Source organism: Lontra canadensis, unplaced genomic scaffold, assembly GCF_010015895.1.
Source record: "Lontra canadensis isolate GAN:19392208 unplaced genomic scaffold, GSC_riverotter_1.0 scaffold70, whole genome shotgun sequence".
Classification (NCBI taxonomy): domain Eukaryota; kingdom Metazoa; phylum Chordata; class Mammalia; order Carnivora; family Mustelidae; genus Lontra; species Lontra canadensis.
In genome coordinates, this window is record NW_022631064.1 from 2360237 (window position 1) to 2388169 (window position 27933).

General features: G+C 40.5%; 1 protein-coding gene across 3 annotated transcripts in view; it reads right to left on the bottom strand.

Moving 5' to 3' along the window:
- The window catches only part of ADAMTSL1 (ADAMTS like 1), a 904787-nt gene that overhangs the window by 382728 nt on the left and 494126 nt on the right, over positions 1-27933 (bottom strand). Inside the window, exon 1 of one of the 3 annotated variants that reach the window (XM_032880522.1) lies at positions 13646-13819. The exons of the other annotated variants lie outside the window; for them this stretch is intronic. Within the exon in view, the coding sequence (XP_032736413.1) occupies positions 13646-13711 (66 nt within the window). The 5' untranslated portion in view covers positions 13712-13819. Of the gene's footprint in view, positions 1-13645; positions 13820-27933 lie in introns of those variants that run through there. 3 annotated transcript variants of the gene reach the window in all.

Sequence of the window (27933 nt, forward strand, 5' to 3'; positions counted from 1 at the left end):
ATACACCAAAAGCTGAGGAATTCAAACCACTCTTTAGCATTTTGCCCTCGGATTTCTTATCTGTGAAATGGGTAGTGGTGAGGCTTCTCTGAGGTAAGATATGTCAACAAATAGCACAGTATTGGCACCTCGGAGGAGACTGAAAGTCCCTTTTTTTCCCTTTGCTAAGCCTGAAGAGATTTTTATGTTGTTTGCAGTCAGGTTTGAAAGGAGGACAGAAAGCAAAAGCGGTAGATGTACAAAATTAGAAAGTCAGAAGGGGCGTTTGATTTAAAACAAATACCTGTTTGATGCTCTTCCAAAGCAAATCTACTTTATGAGGTGAGGGCAAGCTATAATCAGTTTTGTACTAATACTGAGTAAAGAGCTGTGTGCACACAGGAGACTCCTCATAACCAGAAGAAATCACCGTCCCACAGGATTCCAGTGCCTGATTAAAAATCCGATGCCGTAGCAATTGGATTCATATAGAAAAAAAAAATCAAGAATTTATGTGACATGGAACTCATACTCTTTAAAATAAAATTTGTGTGTTATTTTTTCTTCAGTCATGTTGTGTTTTTGGTAGGAAAAGAGGAGTTTATGAATTTCAGATATGGCTTGGTCATTTTCTGAAGACCACAATCGGTATTTAATAAGGGCAGTTAACTTAAATGTACACCCTTAATGCTGCCCCTATTATTGGAGCTTCACCTGCTTCCAAAGAGAACTCCACGTGTGAGGCCCATATTTGATAATGCGGGGAGCTCCAAGAATTAGGGCAAAGGCAGTTGCTGGCTTCCCATGGAGACTCATCATTGTGACGTGAATCTGAAGAGGGGAATGGGGCACTATTTGGTGAGAACACAGGTAAGTACAAAGCCCCAGGGAAATACTGCCGTCTCTAACTACAATAATCACCCAAGGTACACAAGTGACGCCATGTTACGAACTTTGTGCTATGTGAGGCCACAGTGCTTTCCAAAAGCCACGAATGCCCCCTTTGAAATGGGCTCTACTTATTTGCAAAGGTACACTGAGAGCTCATGGGTTGGGAGCCATTTCTGCAGAGAGGCTGGGCCTACATTTCACTTCTTCCTGAGAGAGTGATGGAACATTCTTAAGGTGTCAGGATACGGATACCATTTGCTGCTTTGGAAGGACTTCCATAATCTGGGGGGAAGAAAATCTCTGACGAATCAGGCCAGAGTTTTGAAAGCAGGGAGGTCTTGAGTAAAACAATTCACTCTTTCCCACATTCATTCAGCATGCTTTTAAGCACTTACTCAGTGCCAGGCTATGGGCTGTGTGCTCAGTGGGGCGACCCAAAGAGCCCTGAATGTAGCTGGGGCTTTAAGAGCCTCTGAGGCCTCAAGATGTAAGGCAAGGGGAGGTCACAGTTTCATTCTCCCCTTTTCTACCATTGCTGCTGCCTTCACGGGCCTCTCTCCAGGAGAGAAGCATCAGTCTTCTGCAGTCCTTTGGGCCAGGCCTGTCCACTCCATGTGGCCGCCACTACTGTCTTCCTAAAGCACAAACTTGGGTCACTGCTCCCAGCACTGGCCTCTAGGGTCCCGCAGGAGCTGGTGATGCTCCGGCCATGGGAATTTACTCCCTCTTCCTTCCCTTGGGCCTCTGCCCATGCAGGTCCCTCTGCCTGAAATGCCCCCCTTTCTTTCTTGTGTCTGCCTGGTGAACTTCTACGGATCCCTTAAGACTCACTTTAGATGTCCCCCCCCTTTTTTAAGATTTTATCTATGTATCTATCGATCGATCTATCTATCTAGAGAGCAAGAGTGGAGAGAGGGGCAAAGGGAGAGAGAGAGAATCCCAAGCAGACTCCTCACTGAGCATGGATCCAACGCGGGGCTCGGTCCCAGAGATCATGTTCTGAGTCGAAATCAAGAATCGGATGCTTAACTGAGTAAAACGCTCAGGTGTCCCTTGATGTCCTTCTTTCATGTCCTCTCATTGACCTTCAGAGCTGAGTTCCCATCTGCCTCGCACGGAGCCTAGAGAAGGACAGGCGATGCATGTCTGCTTCTTTGCTTCCTTCCTTCCAGTTTCCTTCTTCGTGCAACTGCAGGACTTATATCCTCCACTCAGCCTCTGTTTTATCATTTTAAAACTTTGTCTAGAATCTGTGAGTTTTCTGGAGGGGAGGGGTGGTGGTGGTATGACTGGGTCTTTTTTATTTTTGTGTCCCAAGGAAAGTGTCTGGCACACAGCAGGCCAGGCCATTAGAAAGATTTCACTGGTATGAAGAGTTAGAGAAGATACAGCAGGACACTGGTTCGATTTCCGTAAAGCTAAACGGGTTTAGTTAGATTTTCTTCTGAAAGTCTGTACTTGGAACTTCTGGCTTATTCCAAGAACCTTTCCATTTCTTGCACCACTGAGACAGCATGGCGGAGTCAGTACAGGAATGAACTCTGCCTGAGTTCGAATTGGCACTTTGCTGCTACTAACAGGAATGAACTCTCTGTGCCCTGTTGCCTTACCTGGAACATGGGGAAAATAACTGTAAGCAGTCCAAGATTATTATGAGTGTTAGATATGTGTAAAGTATTTCTCACTCTGAAGCAAGCACTCTCCTCATTTATGAAACTAAGGTGATCGTGCTTTATTTTATTGATGTCCTTAACAAAGTAAAAAAGAAATAGAAATGTTGTATTTGTTTCCTATACTTCCTACCTACCTGCAAATACATCTTCATTTACTTTTGAAATTTTAATTGTCTATGAAATCCCAAAGTCTGGGTACCATTGTTTTCAGTGACCTAGAACTTAAAAATGGACACAGAGCACTGGATGGGTCCCTTAAAATCGAGATCCTGGAATCTGGAGGCAGAAGAGTCCCACTGATGTTGAGTCCCACCTCCACCAAATTGAATTTAGCCAGGGGAAACCATCAGGGGTTAAGAAGGGCTGTTGGATTCAGGCACATTGGGGCTGGAAATGGGGATACAACAGAAGTAACAGGAAATCAGAACCCCTCCTTGCCGGTTGGTTACCAGCGTGATACCTGAAGATTCATAAAGTTCCTGCATACAAATGGTTTCCGCAGAGGAAGCTAAACCTCTTGAGGAAAAAAAATCTACTGTCATTAGTGTTCTGTGTGCCACATTGGCTTTTTACTCCCTTGAATGAGAGCCTGCTTTAAGCATAGTTCTAATGTGGAGAACACAGGTGTTTAACGTATCAATAAACGCAGAGACAAAGTAATAGCTGCATTAAGCTTATGTCAGTACGACTAAAAAAGAGGATTCCAGAAAATAAAAGAAAGCAGAACTCGAAGAAGCGAGCTTAAACATAAATCTTGAGAGTTTTAGAATTTTTCCTACACATTCTTTCTTGAATCAAAATAAATAATGAATTAATGTGTCTATTTCTTTAGGCAGAGACCCCCTTACATCAGCGATAGTTAAATACACAGTTTAAAGAAAATAATACCATGACAGCAACATAAAACCAATGGCCAATTAATTCCTGTCTCCCTGCTCCCCATCTCAATCCTTTCTGACATCTTATGTGGAAAGACCCATCTTTAAAACCATGTCTATCTATTTTGTTCAACACAGTGTACCCAGGCTGTCATTAAATATGCTAATTTGCACCGAGGGAAGGGAAGGGACTAACATTTCTTGGTTACTTACTATGAGCGAGGTCCCACGTGAAATTATTTCCCCATAGACTTCACCATGTTTTTCACATTTTTTGTTGATAGGGAAAGCAAGATAAAGGAGCTCTATTGATACGACACAGGTTTAGGGCAAGCAACAAGTTTTACAGATCCTAGTCCCCCCCTCACCCCCTTTCTTGCCAGGTTATCTTCATGTTTATAAACCAACGATGATCCTTAAGTTTTTACTCAGGATGATTTTCCTGCAGCTTCATGGATTCCCTGGTTTCTTCTACATATGACATTTCAACATTTCAACCCCTCTCTACCAAGGCCAGCTTGGCTGGCTCTTATTTAAAAGTCCCAGAAGACATAACAGAAAGAGAACGAACTGTTTTTTGAAAGTGGTACAGACTCGGGGCCTCTGACTGGCTCAGTTGGTTAAGCATCTGACTCTTGATTTAGGCTCAGGTCATGATTTTAGGGTCATGAGATGGAGTCCTGCCAGGAGCCCTGCCCTGGGCTTGGAGCTGTGCTCAGGTTCCCTCTCTTCCTTTCTCTGCCCTCCTCTCCCTCCCCCGCACCTTGAGCTCTCTCTATAAACACAAAACAAAAAACGAGGGAGTACAGACTCAAAGGAAAGAGATCCAGATTCCAGGATCTGGATCCCACCTACTAGGTTTTCCTGGCAAATATGTCCAAATCTCTTTGCAAACATTTATATTTTACATCTGATTAGCGGCAAAATGAAAGCACTGGGTTAGGTGATTAATTCATTTATTTATGAACACTTTGTATATATCAAACTCTTTGTCTGGTATGGGGGATATGATTATATCCAATACAAAATAAAACCAAACGCCTGCCTTCAAAGAGATCCCAGTTAGTTAAGGTCACATTGTATGCCATCTCAGAGATTTCTTTCCGTTCTAAAATGCTGTGAATTTATGCCCTGGGGATCCAAATATCAGTGAAACTCCCTCTGTAACAGTAATATCAAAGCATGTTTGTTACCTCAGACTGGCTACAAGCAACAACGTCAGAATAAAAGCATGTGGCCCATCAGGGAAATTATATTTGGTTTCAATGACAAATGGTTGTAACAACTATAATGAAAATACAAACTATTAAAAACAAGAAAAAACAACAAAACAAAACAAAACAAAACAAAAAAAACCCTTTCCCTGAAATCTCATTCTGGCACCTGAACAGTAGGGGTTCTTATTGTTTCCATTTACTTTTTCATTTCTGGGTCTGCGGATCAAGTACAACATTTGCACAATACCCCCACACACTTCATATGGGGACTGAGACGCGGCCGGCTGAGCAGGATCAGAAACTAGACACCCTCCCATACCTTAAGATGGGAACCAAGTGAGGTCTATTTATTTTATTGGACAGTTTGAATTTATTATAGGTTGCTCATAATTTCCTGTCTCATTTCTTTAGTGCTCTTGGAATTGATGTCAGGATGTCTTAGGTTATCATACTCTTTCCCTCTTTTGTCCCAACATTTATGCCAACAGACTGAATTGACTTAGAGAAAGTCCCCGGACAAAAATTGAAGGGGAAAATACCCAAAGCTTTAGTTGGAGAATGGCAGAAGCTTTGGAAAAAAATCTGAAAAAGCAATGAAGATGAAAATGGAAACTCTGTGAAAATTAATGTAGTGTAGAATTGGCGAACATACCACTTATTTCTTTAAACAAATAGAAGAAAGAACCCGCTTATGAAGTGCACCCAAATAATTCACAGGTGGTGAAACTATTAGAGTCTTGCAATTTCTTGCCTCAGAAGTGGAATAAATCTCCTATATTATAAATGGTCTATGCTCCCACATGTGATTTTTCTGCTATTACCTTTATTTCAACTGTCCCCCTTTGCACGCACCAGGCCTTTCTGGTTTTATTATAATTAATATATTTTAATAAGAATTGTAGAGAAAAATCTCGGGACGCAGGTAGATGTAACTACTAAAGCAATAGGACTGACAGAGATAAGATCCCAAATGGAATATGCTTGTTTTTTACATGGATCTTTTGGCTGTTATAAAAGAAGCACAATGTAGCAGAAACTACATCAAATCAAAGTCTGCCAAAGTGATCCCCCATCATAGCCAGGCAGATGAAAACGCCCTCGCTGCTGGCCATCCCTAATTAATGGTAATTCTCACAATGATAAGAATTTGTTTCGAGGCAAGTTTTTCCCTGAGGAATTTGTCTTAACTAAAAAATGTTCTAGTGTGTTCTGCGACACAAACTGATATCCTGAACTGTGGAAATTGGAAACAAATTTTAATGTCTGAAGCCAAATACTGTCTGATAATATCCATAAAGATAATAATTAATAATCTGTGGGAAGCTGTAATTTACACTGATACATGGGTAGGATTAAACAGGTAGGGTCTACGTAGGTACAGAAGAGTTCCTTACAAGACAAGCAAGTTTGTTGGGCAACTGAAAATAGTCATGCCCATCACAGAACCATTCCCTACAGAAGAGTGCTTGTGAAAAATTTTAAAAATAACTACAACAAAATGTCCAATGAACTACCATTCCTCATTGCAAGAACTGTCTTTATCTTCCATGGACCCTGGTTCTTTGTTGAGTATACAGTTGGTGACAGATGAATGTCATGAATGAATGTAATCACTTGAAATTTTAGAGTACTCTATAGAATTTACAATTTACTCTATAGAATTTACAACACCTCAACATTTAATGCCACCTTTCTCTCTCCCAACATCCGGGAGAGTTAGGTGGGATGGGCAATCATAACACCCGGATGAGGAGCAGAGCGGAAGTGAGTTCTGTGACTAGCGCAAGATCACAGAGGTGGAACCCGTGCTACAGCCCAGATGGTTACACTCTAAAACCAGTGCTTTTTCATGACACCTGAGACATCTGCAAAAAAATGTATTAGAGATAGCTGTGACTAGGTCTACTCAAGATAGGCATTTCCCTTTGGATATTGCTGTGTGAAATATCTGGGAGTTTCGCGTTTATGTGTCCCTTCCCCTTCCTGTCACTTGTTCACTCCTTCATCTACTGACATTCTGGCTGGAGAGCAACATGGTGGTGTGCCTCGGTTTCTGCTTCTCCATATCTCTTTCTGTTTTCTTGGCCTTCCCTTTGGTCTGCAGGGTTCTATGTCCTTGGCGGGGGTGGTTGGTCTTGTTCTGCTTCAGAGATTCTGACCGTTTACCACAGCCCTGCCACTCCTCTTTCTTTTCCCCATTTCTTACTGTGCCACCAATTCCTGGATTCTGTTTGAAAAATGAGCATGGCCCCATTGTCCTGTTTGTCCTTTAGTCTTTGTGGTGTGCAACGTATTGTATACTTAGAGTGTGCTCAGGACTTGGGGGTATGTGGTGAGTTACACACCACAAAGATTAAACCATCATGAGGATGACATGGCATCTTCTCATTTCAATTTTTCCATATAATAAATGGAAAGTGGAATTAAGCCTGACTTATAAGGGAGTATTAGTATGCATGACATCTAAATTTCCAGCACATTTTAATTTTAATTTTTAATTTTAAGAGATTTCCAGTATAACAAACAACACCTTTCCTCAAAGGTAAACAAAAGTTTACAAAGGTTTATTTCTTGGTAGTGGGTAATCGAATGTTCGGGTTTGGGGCTCTGCTCCAGGAAGTCACTCAGGGACCCAGGCCTTCTACTTGGTGGCTCTGTCATTCCCTAAGGTCTTGAAGTTTTCTGTTGGAGTCTCTGCATCCAGCAGGCAGGTAAAGAGAGAGAGAATGCTGAGTGCTGGGAGGATGACATGGCAGACGTAAGTCCTAGAAATGCTACCTGTCACATCTAACTCCATTCCACTGACTAAAACTCAATCACCTCGCACCATCCAATCATGGAAAAGGCTGAAAAATACAGTTTATTTTTGTGTCCAGTCATAAAAACAAATGACTTGGTGAATCCGTAGCATTATCTCTGCTAAACTGAGAATTTTTGGCTACCTTCCAGTTTTATAAGAGTGTGCCAAATATGACTTTCTTCCTGAGGGCAAATTTCATAAAAGGAGAAATATTTCATAAAAGGAGAACTATTTGAGAACCAAATGGATTAAAAAAGACATGAAACATGCAACATTCATTCTATTTATCAGCAGCAAAAGGGATTGTTATTCACTTGTTGTTCATTGTATGGATGTCCATGTTTAAGAAAGAAAAAAGAGAGAGAAACAAAATATTTGTCCTCTCTTTAGAATTTATTAGGTTGTTGACTTGGTCTTACCCAAGCCAGAATTACTGAAATGTCTCACAGGTAAAATGATGTTCACCTATTTGTACTTTACCATCTTCTCAACTTTTTTTTTTAAGATTTTATTTATTTATTCAAAAGAGAGAGAGAGAGGCAGAAGGAGAAGCAGGCTCCCCAATGAGCAGGGAGCCCCATGAGGGACTTGATCCTAGGACCCCAGGATCATGACCTGAGCCAAAGGCAGATGCTTAACCATCTGATCCAGCCAGGCATCCTCTTCTCAACTCTTCTTGCTAAGTCTCTCTTACCCATCCTTTTATTCATCCATTCAACAACATTCACTGAGGTCTAATTACCAGGCATCCTGACAGAGGTGGCAGGGACAAGTCACTCCTGCTATCACCCACAGTTTTGTGGAGTGGACAGGAATGGAAACACAGTAGGAGAAATACAATGACAGAAATAAATGTGAGGGAGCCCAAGAACTAGAAGAAATGACATCTTAAAATATTGTAGATTACAATTTTTTGTGCCTCTGACAAACAATCGCTAAATGCTCCCCAAACATTGGGAGGATTTGGGGTAGGGTAGTCAAATAGATGTTACGGTATTTCTCCTAGAGAAGGTTGCAGTAGTTCATAATATGTCCATGACTGAAATAGAGACCATGAGTAAATGTAGGAAAATATCCACACTGATTTATAAACACTGAGCCTCTGTAAATCCAACAAATAGCAAGCCAGAGGTCACTGGCAGCTACAGACCACTACCATCGGGATAGCTTCTTGACTGACATGGCCAGAAAATTCCTAACTGCCCTCCACATGCTGGGTGCTCCAGTTAACAAAATCCCCAGGGAGGGGAAACCAGAACAGTTAAGCTTTATTCAATGTAGGTTTTAATCTTGAAGTTCGGGAATTGGGGAGATTTAGTCATTTATTTTTGAGCTCATGGAAAGAAGGGGTTGATAGCAACAACTTACCCCGGTTAACAGGCAGGCTCCCCACACAGCTGTGCTGGCCTATTTCAATTAGGATCTTTTAGGACTGACATCACCTCTGGTATGCCAGTCCTAAGCCGCTCATGAGCCAGCACTGCCAATCAAGCCAAAATTCAACCACACGGTATGGTTTTTATGATGGAGACAGAAAACGACATGAACTTGTCTCATTCTGGTGAAAACACAAAATTGGAAGCCAACTCTCCAGAAGAAGAAAATTAGTAAAAACAGCAAGCCTGTAAAACTTGATTTAGACACATTTTCCTCTGATTATCTCAATGCACTTAACTGGTAGGTTATTCATGATGATTCAAGGAATGCGTTCTCTCAAGAAAAGGCAAGGGCCCTCATGCCAGGCGAGGTCACTTCTCGGCCACTCTACTCATGAGACCACAAGAAATGGGGAGAATATGCAGAATGAGGGAAGGGTAGAATGAAACGAGATATGAGAAACTTAAACACTTAGACCTGGAACCCGAACTAGACAATATTAAAAGCAGAGCTGCCACTGAACCAGAGAAACTGGACTGTATACGTGAAGGGAACACCACGTGTGTGGACAATTAGCAAGCCAGGTAGTAGCCTCTGTGAGTTCTTTTCTCCCCCAAATTAGTTCACAAACAGCTCTGATGCATGTGTGTAAAAGCCCTTCTAGTAGGTGCTGCATGAAATGCAGACATTCAGAAGACATGATATTTTCCCCAAAAGAGTCTAAAATTATATTTTGATTAATCTGTAATAAAAGGGAGAACCAAAGGTCCAGACCGTGTCTCCTTCAGACAATTCCTGTGCAAAATGCAACCACACAAATGGGTTTTTTGTTTTGTTTTGTTTAAATGAGTAACAGGTATAGTGGTTAGCCACGTTTTACTGATTAAAACTACACAAATGCTGACCTTAATTTTGTTATTATTTGAACTTTGTGGGGCATCTGAGTTTGAGTAACAGTCTACAACATGGTGTGCTAGAGGACCACTTTCCACCTTATTCATACACAATGGTAAAGCAGAATCAAAATGTATTAGCACTTTTATAAATGCACAATCGAATACGTCCACGAGTTCATTTTCTCTCTCTTTTATCCAAGGTTTTTAATATCCAGGGGGTATTTCAAGGAAAACTTCCCTGGTGTAACAGAATTCTTTTGTAGTTCACTAGTGACCACTGTTGGACATACTTCCCTCCACTTACATGAAGCAATAGTACTGCTTCGTATGAAAATAAGAAAGGGGGCCAGAAAATGGTCCTGAACAGATCGAAACACTAAAAACAGGAGTCTGGGGAAACAAAACTGCAGCTGACCATGTCTAGACAAGAAACTTCACGAAAACATGAAGAAAATAATGTATATATAAATACCTCACTATGTTCTGTAGATTCAGGTGAAAATCCTCAGCTCGATTTAAAAACAATCTGGGCAGGCAAATAAGAAATAGATGTAGAGAGAAGAGTTATAGAAAGATACCTGTGTGTGCGTGTGTACACACATGTGCGTGCACACACACACACACACACCACACTCATTGGTACAGCCCACAATCTGCTGTAAATAAGGGATTTAATATTCATTCCACAAGCTAATGGTGCTTTTCGCCATCCAAGATAGATGCACTTAGATAATAGTGGAGGACAGTGCCAGAGCGACCGAAGGGAATGGGCTATTGTGTTTGACTAGTTTCCATGTATAAATTAGTGCAGAGAAGAAAAAGAAATTCAACAGAAAAACACATGTACTTTATTATAATTCCGAGTGTTACTCTTGCAACTCCCATAATAGCAGGCGAAAGAGCTTAAAACCACTTAAAAGAAACAAAAAGCAAATGCAAATTTGATTAAATGCCGTTCTGACAAGAAGTGATTTGACTTCAAGTTTGGACGGACACATATGTCAATGGCCGGTCATGGTTTTTGCCACATTCCTTTTGAGCTACACAGTTGGGACAAAGGAGGGAGAGTGAAAGAAGGGAGCAGGGTGGGAAGAGTGGGGAAGCCGGGTGATGTGGCTTCGTCTGACCCGAATATCAGGGCGAAATCTCTTGATTAGTATACTGTCCTATTGTGTGCCCAGAGTACAAAAGAAGTCTATGAAGTATGAGCTTTGCAGGAAAATATGATACAAAAGACACGGTGACCTCATTCTCTCAGGAAGCATGCTCCAAGGGGAAAGGATTTTGACAAAACTGAGGGTGAACAATATTCTATATTCACACACCCCCAAGAACGAAGCCATGATACAGATGATGCAGCTGTCGGTGACAATGAACATGGTTTTGAAGTAGAAACTGGACTCACCACTGAACAAAAAGGATGTCTTCCATTTAAGTTAAGATAAAGTTAAAGTCAAAAGTCAAATAAATTGATTCTCAGAGTAGATAGACTCTTCTAATGTTTAAAATGGTTAGGGGAAAAACAAGCCACCTAGTTCAATTTCTCCAGCCAGATCGAAGGTCGAGCTTGACCATGTCACACTTCTAGGTCTAAGTCAACGGCTGATGAGGCTCTAGGTCACTTTCTCTTAGGCCCATCATTTAATTGTGGTTACAGAGCTGAAGGGGGCAGTGCATGAGCCAAAGTAAAAAGTGTCCACGACGTTGCACATCACTTTAATGGTCAAGATGAGGCTAAAACCCTAAATGTCTCCAACGAAGACTGGGGACTGACTTGCATCATTGCTTCCATCACTGCTAAACATTTTACAACCAGAGTTCAAAGCAATCAAGTTATCTTTTCTCCATTATTTGACCTTTGCTTTCAAACATAAGCTTGTTCCTCTATCTGCAAAATAGGTTAAAAAATGTCTATTTGCAAGATGATTGTGCAGATTCCTTGTAATGCTTTCCAAACAACTAGCCTGGTGTTTGGCACATTTAGACATACAATCCGTGAAAGGTACTACCTATGCTGTTATTACTCTGCACAGGGGTATCTCTTGGTGCTCACCAATCTGTTCTTGTGATTCTCAGAATCCCAATTCATTTAAATACAGACTTAAACCAAACCTGGGTTTGACTTCATTTTATCCTCACAATACAATTATTGTGATTTAAACAAAGTATGTTTTGTGTTTTAAATCTGATATAAACAGTTCCTTTTTTTCCCCAGGTAAGTCTAATTATATGCTCAAATACAGATACGAACATTCAAGATGTCAAGGAGGGATCTAATGCAGTTACCAAATGGGTAGCAAAACAGTCTATTTCTGAATGGGACAGTTTTTCCAAAATATGATGAGATCATATTTCCATATGAAGATATAAGAAAAGCAACGTGTACTGGTAATTATGATGCAATTAAATGGGGGAACAAACACACACTTTTTAAAAAAAAATCACAAATAAGGAAAGATGAGGCAAACTAATGGTGTGTAACACATCCCATATGGAAAAAACTAGACACCTTTCATAAATTGCTTGCTCCCCAGTCATAGGGCACACCTAAACATTCTGCTTTTCATATTCCTCACAACAGCTAAAACTTAGTCCGTTCCTACTTAAAATTCAGCTTGCCTTTAAATGTCTTTGAAAATCTGAAAATATGCTTCTATATTTATAGCATTTGCAGCACAGCATTATGATTTCTTGGCCACAATGATGCAAATAAGAAGTGGGAATGTATAAAATATTTAAACACTGATTACTCTAGCTGATGAATCTTTGTGGAGCTTTTCAATTTGTACCAAATGGCTTGCTTTCCTTCTTCAAAATCATAGCACAGATCAAATTTGTCAGATTCTAATCAGAACATAACATTCCTTTAGCATCAACGAATCGATGCAACCTATATATTCGTTACGTTTTTACCTTGCTCCCTTCTTGCCTTATTACCTTCCGAGGAAGTGCTGGCACGCCACAAATGTGACAAGGAGAGCTACAATCACGTTTGTTTGGAATCGGTGTGTGCAAATGTTGGAATTGAACCTTCAGATGAGGTTTATGAAGCTGCCTGCCCAGAACACTCTGGTTTAAAAAAAATGTGCATTGCTATTAATATTTTGAGTGTAGATTTTTTTTGGACAGTCCATGTTCATTTTCTGCCCATAAAACCAAGTATGAGTCACAACGGAACATTTACTTTGAGTCAAAAATGCAGTGTGTGCTGATTCTAGTACAGAGCATCTTATCACTGTGACTATGGAAAGCAGCCTTGCACGCAGGCACACACACACACACACAAATTCAGCATTTTCTTCTTCTTTAAGAGCAGATCTGAGATCAAAGACCATAATCCTCAATTCATAAATACTAGCATTAACTTGTATCCATAGAGGAGTTAGAGTAATTACAAGCTATAATCTGGGTTGGCTGCAAACAGTCTCTCCTTCCCTCTTTTACCTGGTTCCCTAGCACGTGTGCAGAGAGGGAGAAGGAGTCATAAAAGGCAGTGGGGAGAAAAGCCCCTTGCAGCCCATCCTTCAAAAATTCCAGGAACACCACAGTGACTGAGTTTGATTTCAGGACGTCTGTTACCCAAATTCCAAGCATGCACACCACGTTATTTACACAGTCCCCAGCTCACGGAACTCTATGCAGTAGATCCCAAAGCTCGAGGCTGAAGATTATTATACACCTCTCGCAATCTCCCAAAGTCAAGCGCACTTTATTTGGCTTGGGAAGCTGGGGTTTTTCTTTCTTCTTCTTTTTTTTTTAATCGTGTAAATTATTTTACCTGGTGTTTGAAGATCAAGATACAGACACACACACACACAGAGACACACACACACACACACACACACACACACATACACACACATATACACACTACCCCCCAACAGCACCCAGACTAAGTGGCAATAGCCACGTATTGAAATGAAAAGGCATTTACCAGGAGCAGGAAAGCCAGGAAGAGGAGCGGTGTGCCAGGAGTTGCCCGACGACGGCAGCGTTCCATGCTTGGATCCTTGCCGGAATCCGAATCGGACACTGAATAAGCTGCTAAGTGCTCCTCTGCCTGCTGTCACATCCAGTCCTGGTGCTAACACTCCAGCCCTGCCTATCAGCTTCCATCAGCCCCGCTCACATTTCCTGACCGAGGGTGGGTGGGTGGGTGGATGGGTGGGGGGTAAGCTGAATGGAATCTCTCTCGGAGCAGGCAGCCAGCCAATCAGGCTCCTGCTAATCAGACATGCTGAATAACAAAGCCGGGGGACAGAGAGAAAGTGTAACAGTGCGAGCAAAAAAAAAAAAAAAAAAAAAAAAAAAGGGGGGGGGGGACGGGACGAAAAAGAAAGGCGAGCGGAGCGTGCGGCCAGTAGCAAGAGAGAAATGCAAAAGATGCCGAATTGCAAAAGATGAAGCAAAGTCCTCTCCTTGTAAAACTAACCTGGTTGGTTCTTTGTTAAGATACCTTTCTGTTTGCCATTTGCTTGTGCGGGTGCCTGTTGCTTTGTAAAGTACAGTAGCTCCCCGTGACTCTGTATTGTTCCATTCAGGAGAGAAACTTAATCCCTGTCAATATATAACATATGCTATAAAGGGAAAGAACCAGAGACAAAAACTGACTTAATGGGCCGTTGAAACGTGTTCTGTACAACCGCTTTCTTCGTTTTCCATGCAGTTCCTCTATTTTCTCTCCTGACTTGGAAAAGGGAGGCTATATAAGTTTTTGGAGGTTCCTTACTAAACCTAAATAGTGACGTAAGTTACCTTTGGGTATTAATGACTTGATCTATGGGGGGGGGGAGGAGCAAGTTGCTTCTTTGTAAAGTGACTATTTAAAGTAGTCAAGATTTACAGTAAAGGCACAATTAGAAACTTAGATCCCCTGGTTTTAAAAAAAAAAAAAGCCCTTTAACAAAGACTGGGATGAGTGGGGCTGAAATTTGGGGTTGAGGAACCGTCTGGTTTTGACACACTGCCAACTCTCAACTATCTGCTTTGGCAGGGGCGGGAAAGAAAGGATGAATTAAATCCTCAGTTAATCCCCAAACCTTTTAACCAACCGTTTCAGCCTCCTCCTTATCCGAGTCCTTTATCAGAGCAGCTACAACTCAGCAGCAGAAAGGACTGAAGGGAGCCCACCTCCTCTTCCCTTCTACTGTTGCAAGAGGCTCGGACAGGAGAGGCTCCAGAGGAAGTGCTAATGAGCAGTGAAGTGAGGACAAGGCCAGGAACAGCAAAGAGAAGGTCAGGAAGCATCGAAGTCTGGGTAATCCACCAGCAATCAAGATTTGACTCTACCAGAGGAGGATTTGATTACAGTTTTAGGGAAGTGTCAAGTGTCAAACAGGGACGTCTTTCCCCTTATCTGCTAAAAAAAAATCATTGAGTGTTTGAGAGAATGAAATAGCAAACTTGACCTTCCATTTCTATAGGTGTGTCGCCAGGACGTTTTTCCTTTGTAGATTTCCCGATAGCCCAGAAATACACATGGTGGAGGCAGAAGACGTTCCTCTCATTAATAAAAAATACTGACAAGAGTCGGGAAACACACAACTATGGAAAACCTGATCAAGCCATAATGGGCATGTGAGTACAGGCAGGTCTGCCCATATACATACCTGCAGCATTGCTTCTCAGAAGGGGGAAGAAAAGCAGCTTGTTCAATGTCGGGTTACTTACTTCACACGGTCTATCAATTAAAGACAGAAGAGATTTAAAATTCCCATTTTCAACCCGTTAGGAAAGTCAGGGGATACAAGGATCCACCTTGCCCCTCACTTAGAAAAATGGACGGTAAAAATCCGTAACAGAGATCTTATTTTGAAGTATGTTGTCCCCTTTCAGAGAGAACAGTTTTATAAATCTGTGAAAAATCAGCTAATGCTCACGAGCTAAAGAGAACTCACAAGTAGATGTAAAACTGTTTTGCTGGTGTTATCTGAAATCATTCTATTAAAGAAATGGAGTGATGGAAATCAACTTTCATTCATAAAGCTGTGTTGTGTATCTTTCCTTTACACCTTAGAGTTTTCTACTACAGGGTTTTTTCCTTCTATCAGAGTCATTAGCTGAAGAGTTCCAACTAGTTCTATAAAATGGGATATTTTATTGAACACCACTTTCTCCCTCTTCACAAGCAACCGTCACTCAAAAGGCACATCCAAAGGGATGAACAGGTGAGGGGAGAAGGAATAGTAGTAGCAAGAGTAATGATATGATATCATTTGCAGAATAATAGGGAAAAAATTGGCCTTCTCAAAGAGTAACTGCTAGCTACTAGTAATGCTCGTCTAGACTCCTTCCTACTTTGGAAATAAACAATACCTAGATATGCTGAGTCTGAGATTTCTGCCTTAGAGTTTTGATGGACATGTTGATGTCTAGCATGATGGTCACCTTTACGTCTTTACAGTCTCTGGATATTGTGATATTTTTTAGTCAAGCCCTCAACCATCTGTTGAGTGCCCAGAGGACACCCACCACAATGTCTCCTGCTTTTGGTCCCAGTACTCCTAGCATTTCCTTTCCTGTTGGAGATGCTCAGGGAGACTAGGAAAAGCATTGTCAAACATTACACAGTGCAGGGGCACTGGGGTGGCTCCGTGGGTTAAGCCTCTGCCTTTGGCTCAGTTCATAATCTCAGGGTCCTGGGATTGAGCCCCACATCAGGCTCTCTGCTCAGCAAGGAGCCTGCTACCCCCTCTCTCTCTGCCTGCCTGCTGTGATCCCTCTCTCTCTCTGTCAAATAAATAAATGGAGTCTTTAAAAAAATTACACAGTGCAGGGCAAACTCTAAGATCACTGTAATTTTAGAAAAAAGAGAACAAAACCAAGTTAGGGGAGGGTGATTGGAGTAAATTTTGGGGATGAGCTAATTTTGATAATTACTGAAGTTTATGTTGTCTCTTTAATAGCTGCAAATGGTTTTACACCCACAATCTCACTTGACCTTTATGATGACCGTGTGAAGGCATGTAAGTACTCACCCAATTTTATAAATGTGGAAACTGAGGCTCAGAGGACTTAAATGACTTGCCCTGGGCCCCACTGGCTAGAACTGGCCATTGAATAGGGCCTTCTGACCTTGAATCACTCTTCTCTCATATACACGTACTTCCCTATGTATACGCACGCATGTGCATATATCTCCGTGTGTGTATACGCCTACACACCCACATGCACACTTCTAGAAGCTGGCAGTGGTGTCACATACGTCGGAGGGCGATGCTTATAGTGAAGGAGGACGGAGCAGAAGGCAGGCTACCCAGGTTTAACCCTGGGTATATGTTCCCTGACAATGGAATGTATCTTATTTTAATCTCTAGTTTCTCTGTCTCCCACCTTTGTCATCTCTCAAACTTTTTCCAGTGCCAAGGAAAAATAACATAAAACCCGAGGTGATCTAGATCCTTACTAACAGCGGCCCCGGGAAAGGCCCCTTATGGCACGGGAGCAGGGCGTTGGCCGAGAGCCTTTTCCCTGGGCAGGTATCTACATTAAAGCTGTCTGCTAATGTCTAAGCGGCAGCAGTGGCCCAGCTGCCATAATACTGGTTACTGGCTCCCTGTGCAATATATTAGGTGAAATGAAAGCAGAAGCAAGCGAGAGAGTGTCAGGACTGTCTGAAGCATCATTCCAAATGGTATGGATTTAACAATACTTAATTTAAAAAACACCAGCTTGGACAGGAGCAAGCTGTTAACATTCAGTGTGCTTTATGGCAGGAAAGAGTGAGCTAAACTCTCAGAATTTCTCTCTCTGGGGAGAATGCATTACAGCATTCACGCCAGAGCCACCTGTCTCCTCCTTGCTTGGCCCTCCAGTAGCAGCAGTTGGAGTGGAGAGGGCAGAGAATCTTCTGGAAAGAACTCAGGGGTGGGGGGCCTTGATGAGCTGAGTAGGACCTCATCTCCCCTCTTGTAGGAGGTGGTAATGGCAGCACCTGAGCCTTACTAGCCTCATAGGCATGTATGGAAGTTGTTTAATTTCGCTGGATAATTCTGCAAATTAAGAGGAGGAAACCATGGTGTGGGGATGAATAAGGTGAAGCTACAGGAAGCCCACTGCTACTCTCAGGGGCAGAGCGGGAATCTGAGCCCGAGTCTGGACCTCTTCAATGCAGCTAATTTCCATTTAACACCAAAGAGTCTGGAACCTTCGTTGTAGCTCCCAAATCATCTCGCATGAGCTCATGTGACACGAGCGGAAATTATGCAAGGTAGCGAGTGATTATTATCCTCAATTTATAGTGAGCAAAACTGGTGCTCTTATAGGGTAAGTGGACTCATCAATACTACTTACTAGCAGGTGGAAATTTGGAGCTGTATCTAAGGTCTTCTGCCTCCACCACTGCCCGGGAGATGTTGACTGATGATGAAAATTGCTACCTTTACTGAGAGTCTCCCATGTGCCAGTCACTGTTCTGAGAACTTAATTATTTCATATAATCCTCACCACAACCTGATGGGGAGGTACGTCGATTATCCTCAAACAGATATGATTTATGGTTGCTTAGAACTCAACATTTGTCCCAGCTACTGCCCTCCTGAAATGCAGAAGCCATAAACCTAGAAACTGCATTTCCCAGACTCCCTTGCAGCTAGGGTACAGATGTATTTTAGATTTGGCTGCCCGGGAGTGCTCGCATAAGATTTAAAAGAAGAAATGGGGAAGAGACCACACTTTGCTTTCTCTGCTCGTTGAAATGGCCTAGAGTAATGCCGTTGATCTGCAATCACCCCAACTAGTCACTACCTTTGTGGGTGAACAGAGGCAAGTTTCCATGCAGTTTAGCAGCTGGCTCATAGAAAGTGGGCCACCATGTTGCAGACCTTGCATTTCCAGTCATCTGGTGATTTACTGTTTATTGAAGAGGAGAGCTCCTGTGGTGATCTGTTACTGCAGATTAGCACGCGAGTTTTCAGGAAGCTCCAACTAGGGTCTTTTTTGTTGGCAATTCCAACTTCTTGTGAGTTAGTTAATTCCTTTATAATATAGCACTTTCTGCATCAGTTAGCAAGAGGAAATTTAATTCTCTGAAACAGAATCCTTGACCGATATATCTATCCCCTTTACCAGGTGAGAAAACTGAGGCATGAAGAATTGAAAAATTCAATAATTTTCTAAGATCACATGTCCATGAAGGGGAAGGGCCAGGATCTCAGGGACCATCTGTGTTCTTAATCACTAAGCCACACTACCTCTTGGCAAAGCAGCAGGCTGCAGGAGTTCAGAGAAAGGAGAGATTATTGTTAGTTTGAGGAGACACTAAGGAGGACCAAAACAGAAGAAACAGAAATTGAAAACCATCTTGAGATATACAGAGACTTTTAAGAGATGCTAAGAAAGGGGGAAAAACTTAGCAGGTGAGGAGGACAGAGTAAGCAGAGAGAAAGCAGGGACATGTAGGACCAAGGCTTCTACTCACCTGACCCACTATTTTAGGTTGCTTAAAAGGGAAAAATATAAGTTTTTAAATTCTTTGTCTCACAGTCACAAGTCACAACCTTAGTGATCTCTCCCTATAAAGTGTCTATGCCTACATGTTACGTAAGGAAGGAACTCAGCAGATTTAAAAATTTGATTTGATTCATCTTGAGCTGCCGAAAGCCCTAAGAGCCTCAGGTTGCGTTTCGTTTTATTGTCCACAATGCTTAATTTGGGGCTTCTTCCACTGTAGATACCCAGTTAGAATCTGTGACCCTGACCAATAATGGAGAGGGATTCTGGAGGCTACTTAGTGCAGTGGAAAGAACCCAGAACTTGGAGCCAGAGAGTTCAAATTCTAGCCATTCCCCTTATAACCAGGAGGGCTTTCAGGAAATAAATTGATAAAAGTCACCAACCTGGCTTTTTGTCTGTTTTTGTTTTAAGCCATTCTATGATGAGTATAAGGGTTAGCATCACAGAGCAGTTGTGGGCTGTGGAGAAAGGGATTTCCAGAGTATAGCTCAGTACAAGGTAAGAGATTAATTAACATTACCATTCTAATTGGTGGGCATATGAGTATCCACAGTACATGTCTTTCAACCTTTCTGTGTGTTTGAAAATTCTAAATAAATTCTGGTTAAAAAATCATCATAATTTAGGTTCGAATCCCAGGACTCTCTTCCCCTGCCCCGAGAAAGCAAACAAACGTACCAAATGCGTAACAGCACTGAACCACATGGGGAGGCTAGAATTATTCATCCCTTCCAAACTGGTGATTCTTCTTCTGCCTTTTTCTGCATTGCTGGAGCTACCTCATGGATCACAGAGGTCTGTTACTAAATTAGATTCCACAAACACTTATTGAGCACCTACTGTGTGCAATGCTTGACAGATATCGTGGAAGCAGATAAACTATCTCTTGTAGCCTTTTTGACACAGAGAGATACCAGTTTAAGTGCTGAGGTTTGAATTATGGTTGTAATAGTCATATGTTTAACCCAAGTGTAATATAAAAATCTAAGGCCCTTGATTCTTAGTTCAGTTACTATTTCCATGACATCATCCTTCTCAGATAAAATAATTATCCCAGAGCCAGACAATAAGGTGAAGGAGTGTTAACAGATTTATAGGCGATACTGAGAGAGTAGAAGGAAAAGGCAAAAGCCAAATTCCTCAGCTTGGCATTCAAGGACCTCCCTGATCTGCTTCTAGTCCCAGGATAATAGAAAGTCATGCTCCAGCCCAATTGAAATACCTGATATTACCCTAGCGCTCCAAGTATTTCCACTCCTGCGTATTTGTTCATTCTGTCCCTTCTGCCTAAAGGTCCTCCTTGTCATCTCTATCTTGCTCAAATCCTTGTTAACCTTTAAGGTGTAGTTCAGACAACTCTTCTACAAAGCCTCATACGAAATTGGCATTAGATAAATACTTGTCAAATTAACATGTGAGTCGGTGCACATATGCCATGTTTACAGATATGGTGTCAAGAAAAGAAGAAAAGAGGAAACAAAAGCAAGCAGGAAAATTGCAAAAGAAATCCTGGTCTCCGAAAACTAAATGTAGATCAAAGCTAAAATAAAATTTGAATTTCAGAATAGCAGTTAAGCCATGGAAAATCAGAGTTCTCTTCCTCTAAAATAAAATAGATTGTGTGTAGCCTTCAGTTTTATTTCTGTTGTACACTGGTTATATTTGCTAATACCAGCTAGATGAATGGCCTCTCTGTTGAGTTAGAAAAATTATCTCATATCACAATTATAAATATAGTCAGAGAAATATAATAATTATCAAATAAAGGAATGCTGAAAAAGAACTTATAATTAAAAAAAATTTAAAGCATAGTTTATTTTTTAAGTTTCTGAAAAGGACACGGAGTTTGTGGGTAAAGTTGGATGTTTTATCTTTCCTACTTCAAAATGGGTGGACTTTTTCAAAAATTAAAAATTTAAAAAATAAAAATTAAAAAATTAAAAATAAAAAAGGGTGGGCTTTTTTAAAAATTAAAAAAATTAAATTAAAAGTTAATAAAAATTAACATATTAGTTTCATATTATTATTCATATTCATAATATTATTCATATTATATAGTATTTCATATACATCAATAGTAACATATTATGTTATTATGAATAATAATAGTAACATATTATTAGTTTCAGAGGTAGAGTCTAGTGATTCATCAGTTGCATATAACACCCAGTGCTCATCACATCATGTGCCCTCCTTAATGCCCATCACCCAGTTACCCCATCCCCCACTTACCTCTGCTTCAGCAACCCTCAGTTTACAGCCTATAGTTAAGAGTCTCTTATGGTTTGTCTCCCTCTCTGATTTTGTCTTATTTTATTTTTGCCTCCCTTCCCCTACGTTCATCTGTTTTGTTTCTTAGATTCCACATATGAGTGAAATGATATATTTGTCTTCTCTGATTTACTTACTTCACCAAGCATAATACCCATAATACCCTCTAGTACCATCCAGGTCATTGCAAAAGGCAAGAATTCATTTTTGAAGGCTGAGTAGTATTCCATTGTGTGTGTGTGTGTGTGTGTGTGTGTGTGTGTGTGTGTGTGTTTCCATAGTTTGGCTATTATGGACATTGCTGCATAAACATTGGGGTGCAGGTGACTCTTTAAATCACTATGTTTGTATCCTATGGTGGCCTTTCTTTTGAAAATACTGCATGGAGGAATTTGGATCTTGGTAAATATGGCAAAAAGAGAAAACATTATATTACAACATAGAGAATTGAATACAAGCCCACAACAACAAAAAGTTACCCATCTGCTGGTGCCCTCTGGGGGAAATATGGGGTGCAATTGGAAGAAATAAGTAAAAAAATCCAGAGACTTACTTTTTTTACACATGCATTTCCTAGAAGTTAAAATCCCACATTGGTTTCCCAGCACAGAAACTAGTAGTTACTGACCCTGTAGAATTCCAGTGATAAAGGGGAGAATCCCCATTCCTTCAATATGATTGTAGGGTGGGAGCTAATCACAAAAGCCTTTGGGAGCTGCTGGAGTGGACATGAATCCTAGCCTTGAGGTTTCTTGCATTTAAGGTTAGCAAGATAAATTTGCTGCATGTCGCCTGATCATACCTCTAGGGGGACTGTAGGTGGAAGCATGACGGGAGTGTGCAAAACAAAGAGGTATTAAGGTCCGAGGCTCATGACGGTGAGGATTTGGGGAAGGTCTGTTTTAGAGAGGCATATCCTTGTCTGAATGGTCATACAGGCCTAGCTTTTGGTTTGTGTGTTTGCTTACATATTTTCCCTTGGCCAGTACCCCCACCCCAACTCACCCTCTATGTTCCCTTGCTTTCCTATCACTCAGACTCTGATAAAAATGCACTTGTCAGACTCAGATAGCCTTGTGAGAAGAATGTTCACTGTAATTATATGCATCTACTTTTTTTCTCAATAGACTCGTTTTTAAGGTCATGCTTACATGTTAGGGAACAAAAATTTTACATAGCATACTAGTGGCAGAAATATTAGCTGTCTCTGGATATCCATTACTGTTTTGCTGCCTTGCTAACACACATACATGTCCAACCAGAAGAGACATATTTTCTGGCTTCTCTTGCAGCTAGGTAATGTGACCATGTGACATGTTTCTCACTAAGGAGATGTAAGTGGAGGTAGAGGATGTAATTCCAAGATATGTCCCTAAAAAGAGGAGCATACTCTGCTTTACCTTTTCCTCCTCTGTCTGATGGGAATGATGATTAGAAGACTGGAATAGCCATCTTGGACTATGAGGGAATCTGGAGGTGATACTATTCTGGCGGCAGGATTATGCAAAACTATGAAATAACTAGGCCAAGTTATATATATATAGTCTTCTGTCAGCTTCAAATCTGTGAACAAACATCATTTCTCTGGCTTTGATTAATGGCTGATAATAGAAATGTGTATATGTAGCACTCCTGAGATCTAAAATTATCTAAGACAATTTTGCTTACATAGTTCAATTATATAAGAATCCCCTGGCAAATCCTTAGAATATAATGGTCAAATACAAAATGTTTCATTTTTTAGATAATGAGGGCTATATAACTCCCTGAGTTTCTCTCTTTGCTTTGATTACTAGGAAGTTCAGAATAAAAATTTGTGCTCAGTGGGTAGATTTTTCCTCAGCCTATGGTTTTAGAAACAGTTTGTCCACTTCCTTGATCTTTACATTCTGTTATTCTATGCAAGTGGTTTGGTATTTTTTGCATTGCAATTTTACCCTAAATAACCTTTTGATTTGTTTGGAAGAAGGTGGAGTATAAGGGTATAAAACAAAATATTGTGATTGTAAAAAGGAAGCCATCTGTGGAGCACTTTGAAAGAGATGATAAAATAAGAGTGAGATTTCATGCTGATGAAAACAATCTTTTTCTTTATCCTTATGGTGATTAAACCCATTTTTGTCACCTTCATGATTTATCAGACTTTTCAAGGCTACCCTACTCTTTCTAAGGTTCACATCTTGTTATCTTTAGTTAATCGGAGAAACTTCAAAATTATTTAAGAAAATTTATTCACTCTGGATTATTATTTCTTATATGTTACTTCCACTGGTATAATGCCATTCGAATGGAAAAATTTGTTCCCTCATAATCAAATTTAATACCTTAGTAGAATTCATAAAATACCACTACAGGTTCCATTAATCTAATGTTTGATTTAGCTGAAATGATTTCGTCCTGAGGCTAGTATTACAGATGAGGTATATGAGGGAGGGATTGGCAATGTCCTGAGTCACCTGACATATGGGACAATGTACTGTTTCCATCTGGTTCTAGTTGTCTAAGTTGCTCAAAGCCTCACGTTAGTGAAGCTTGGGGTCATGAGGGCACTTTGGCCATATACTGTACAAAAATATTACTGGTCTTAAGAAGCCTGGGAAGGAGAGTTAATGTGTCAACTGCAAATCATCACCACAATCAAAAGAACAGCAAACTACTCAAACATTAGATGGTCAGCGTTGAAGACAGTTTTTGAGTCGCATCTGTTCATTCCCAACTTGTGGCACGGCTACCTGACAGGAGGAATCTACTAAGTGTTTGTTGAATGTACAAATTATAAAAGCACAAGCCTGATTCCTCAAAAAATTAAACAGAATTATCATAGGACCCAGCGATGCCACTTCTGAATATATACCCCAAATAAATGAAAACAGAGACTCAAACAGATAGCTGTATACCCATGTTCACAGCAGCGTTATTCACCATAGCCAAGAGGTGCAAGCAACACAGGTTTCTGTTGACAGATGAATGGATAAACACATAGGGTATATACATACAATGGAATATGATTCAGCTTTAAAAAAAAAAAAAGAGGAGGGGCGCCTGGGTGGCTCAGTGGGTTGAGCCTCTGCCTTCGGCTTGGGTCGTGATCTCAGGGTCCCAGGATCAAGCCCTGTGTCGGGCTCTCTGCTTGGCAGGGAGCCTGCTTCCTCCTCTCTCTCTGCCTGCCTCTCTGCCTACTTGTGATCTCTCTCTCTGTCAAATAAATAAATAAAATCTTTAAAAATAAAAAAAGAGAGGAAATTCTGGCTCAGGCTACAACATGGAGGAAACTTGAAGATACGTGTGGTTCCATCTGTATGGGTCACCTAGAGAAGTTAAATTCATGGAGACAAAATAGAATAGACATTATCAGCAGCTGGGTGGAGGCATATAGGGAATTCATGTTTAACGCATATAGGGATTTGGGTGGGAAAGATGAAAAAGTCTGAAGATGGGTGATAGACACGAATGTACAATAATTTGAATGTCCTTAATGACATAGAACTGTACTCTTACAAATATTTAAAATAGTAAATTTTCTGTGACATATATTTACTATTATAAAACACTTCTGAGGAAGAGAAAAAATAATATAAAATAAGATATTTATTAAAATCTGGACATCTAAAAAATAAAATAAAATCTGGACATTTATGTATTATGTTTCTTAATGGTAAGATTTATTTTGCTTCTTTTTTACATCACTTTCTTGTATCCACAATATTCCCTTTGGAGAGGAGGTGTGGGAAAATAGTACTTGTTTTAAAAGTTACACTTATTAAAAATTAGATCAGACACATGTATTTAATTTTCCATGCCAAAGGATAAGATTCTGATATCTTTAAGTGCCCCATGTTACTGCTCACATGTCACTATAAGGGTTTTATAAAGAGTCAGCAAAACTAATCTGTGGCACCATTTGCTTCAAGATTCTGTAATTATTTCCCCTTCTTTTGGAGGGGAGATTTCTATTGAAATGTGAGTTTGGTCATTGTAGACAGGGATGTCATCCACTGTGTATGTTATAAGAGAATACGTCCACTGTGTGGCCTTCAGAAGAATTATCCCAGAGACTTCTCGTGGCTGACCCAACAGAGTATTTTCACAGGTCTGTTCAAGGAAGAACTTACTTTTACAAAGAATGAGAGCCATGAAAAGAAGCTGGGGGTAGCGATAGTACCCTGGTGTAAAACCTGCATGTACACCTAGTAAAATTTGGAAATTGAATTCACTCTGCTTCAGATTTCATTTCCCCCACTATTAAATCAGAGTACGACACAGGCATCACAAAATCTGCCATAAATAATTCTTCACAACCGTCTGCTTCAGTTTGAGTGCCCTGGACTCTCTCCAGCCATAAAACCTGGATCTACTTTTACCACTAGAGAGGATCGTCCTCCCCCCACCCCCGGTTGGTTGGGGCCGAAGATGCCGAGATTGAAAACAAGCTCGGTGTTCAAGGAGTTACTCTGCAAGCTACACCTTATACAGCAAACAAACAGGGGTTTCATTGTGGAGCTAGGCAAGTCCTTGAAAATCTTGACAAGATTTATAAATAAGATGTGTTGTTTATTTATTATTTTAAAAAACTTTCCATTGTGTTCTTCTTGGTAATGTAACATGATATATATTTTTGCCAAGAATAGGGTGTGGTTGCTCCGAGGCTTAGCCGATCATGAAATGTCATGCTTAACACTTGAGTCAGAACATCAAAACAATGCAATTCTGGAAAAAGAGTGCCAACAGTTTTCCCACTTCTGCTAGATTCAACTCTATTTGATTTGTGAGCATTAGTAGGTTTTCTTGTGACCGTGAGTCGTCAAGACTCTCAAAATATTGTTGGTAGCTCTGGAATTTTATATGTGCTTGCTTCATCCTGAGGCAGCCCGACCTCCTCTGGCATTCCTTCTATCCCTCTCTTTCCTTCTCATTTCTTTGTCAACTGTTGTTGGTTAATAATAAGGTACTTGCAGGGATTAAAATCAAAGGCAGAATCTTACTTAGGGATTGTACTTCAAAACCACGCGAGCAATGCCCAGCAATGCGAGCTAATGAGCTCACAACTTTTTAAATGACCCGATGAATCCAACCTCGTAAACACTTGTCTCCTTAGTGCTACTGAAGATACGGAAATCAATTTTTGTAGAATCTGACAGAGTTTGATACTTGTCCAAAGAGTCCGGTTAACTAAACCAGATTGGAGGTTTCTCTGCTCATGATGGGCCCCTTTGGTATGTTAAGTTCCCCGGGTGCTGAGACTTGATCTTGTAGCTCCAGTGTCCGGAACAGTGCTTGGTACATCTAAGGTATTCAATAAATATTTATTAATGAATAAAATAACTAGGGAGATAGGGTTCTGAGTACAACAGAGGACTTGAAATCAAAATATCTAAGTCCATACCAAGAAACTAGTATCCGGAGTGATAGATAAATTATGTCCAATAAAGTACCAATGAAGTCTGACCAATGAAATACACATTGTTTACGCTGTACTGTTTCCTGGATAGCGTAATTTGTAGTACGGAAACCAAGCATTTTATTTTACTCTAAGATGTCTGACAGTGGATATAAGTTCTCAAATACTATCTGCTGAATGTCTAAATAATGGCAAAATCCATGCCCATGCGCCAACTGTTTCAGACAGATGTGTGGAGTACGAACGCACAGCTTCTACACTTCAGTTATTATGGTGACTTCTGAAAAACAGAGCTAAGACATCAATCCCCGTCCTTCCTTAAATACTAGAAATAATACTTCCAGTGTTTCTATAATATTGAAAAACTTTAGTCCTGTGTTATTTCTGAAAACAGAAGAGTTCTGTTTGTTCAAAATATATCTGCTCATGGTAGCAAATAGTGTTTTTTAAAATATTGTCAATAAGGGAACGAGACCCAGGCTCTGAACTTCTCAGAACGTGCATGGGAATATTTTTGTCATAAAATCAAAGGGCTGGACTAGATTTGCTCGGGTCTCTTTTAGCTCTAAAGTTTTATAACTCTGACTTTAAAAACAAATTACCCATGGGGAAGTAGTGTCTTTGTAACACACTCAGAATTTTCATTGTCATTGGATAGAGACCCCTCTCTGATTCAGCACATTCTGGCACCAGTCTTGTTTACAGTGTATTAGCCTTCATCAGGTCTTTTTCTTTTAAGGATGCTCTGAAAATCCTGTGAAAGTCACAGAGAGGCTATTACGATCCATAACTGAGTTTGAAGATTGATATCCTTATGAGAAAAGACACTAAATGTCACAGAATGTCAGGATAAAACCAGGTAAAGTGCTCAGATCTCACATTTGTCATTCTGTGGAATGGCTAAAGCATTATTGCTCAGCTGTGGGTAGTGATCCACCAGTAGGTCATGAAATCAACATAGTGTGTAATGATCGGCATTAAAACAAAAGGAAAAAAAAAGAATAGCTCAGAGGAGAATAGAAAATATGTAATGCAGCTCATAGAGTTAGGGTAAGTATTGTTTGATGAAACTTATTTCAGGAATGTGTGTGTGTTTCAGT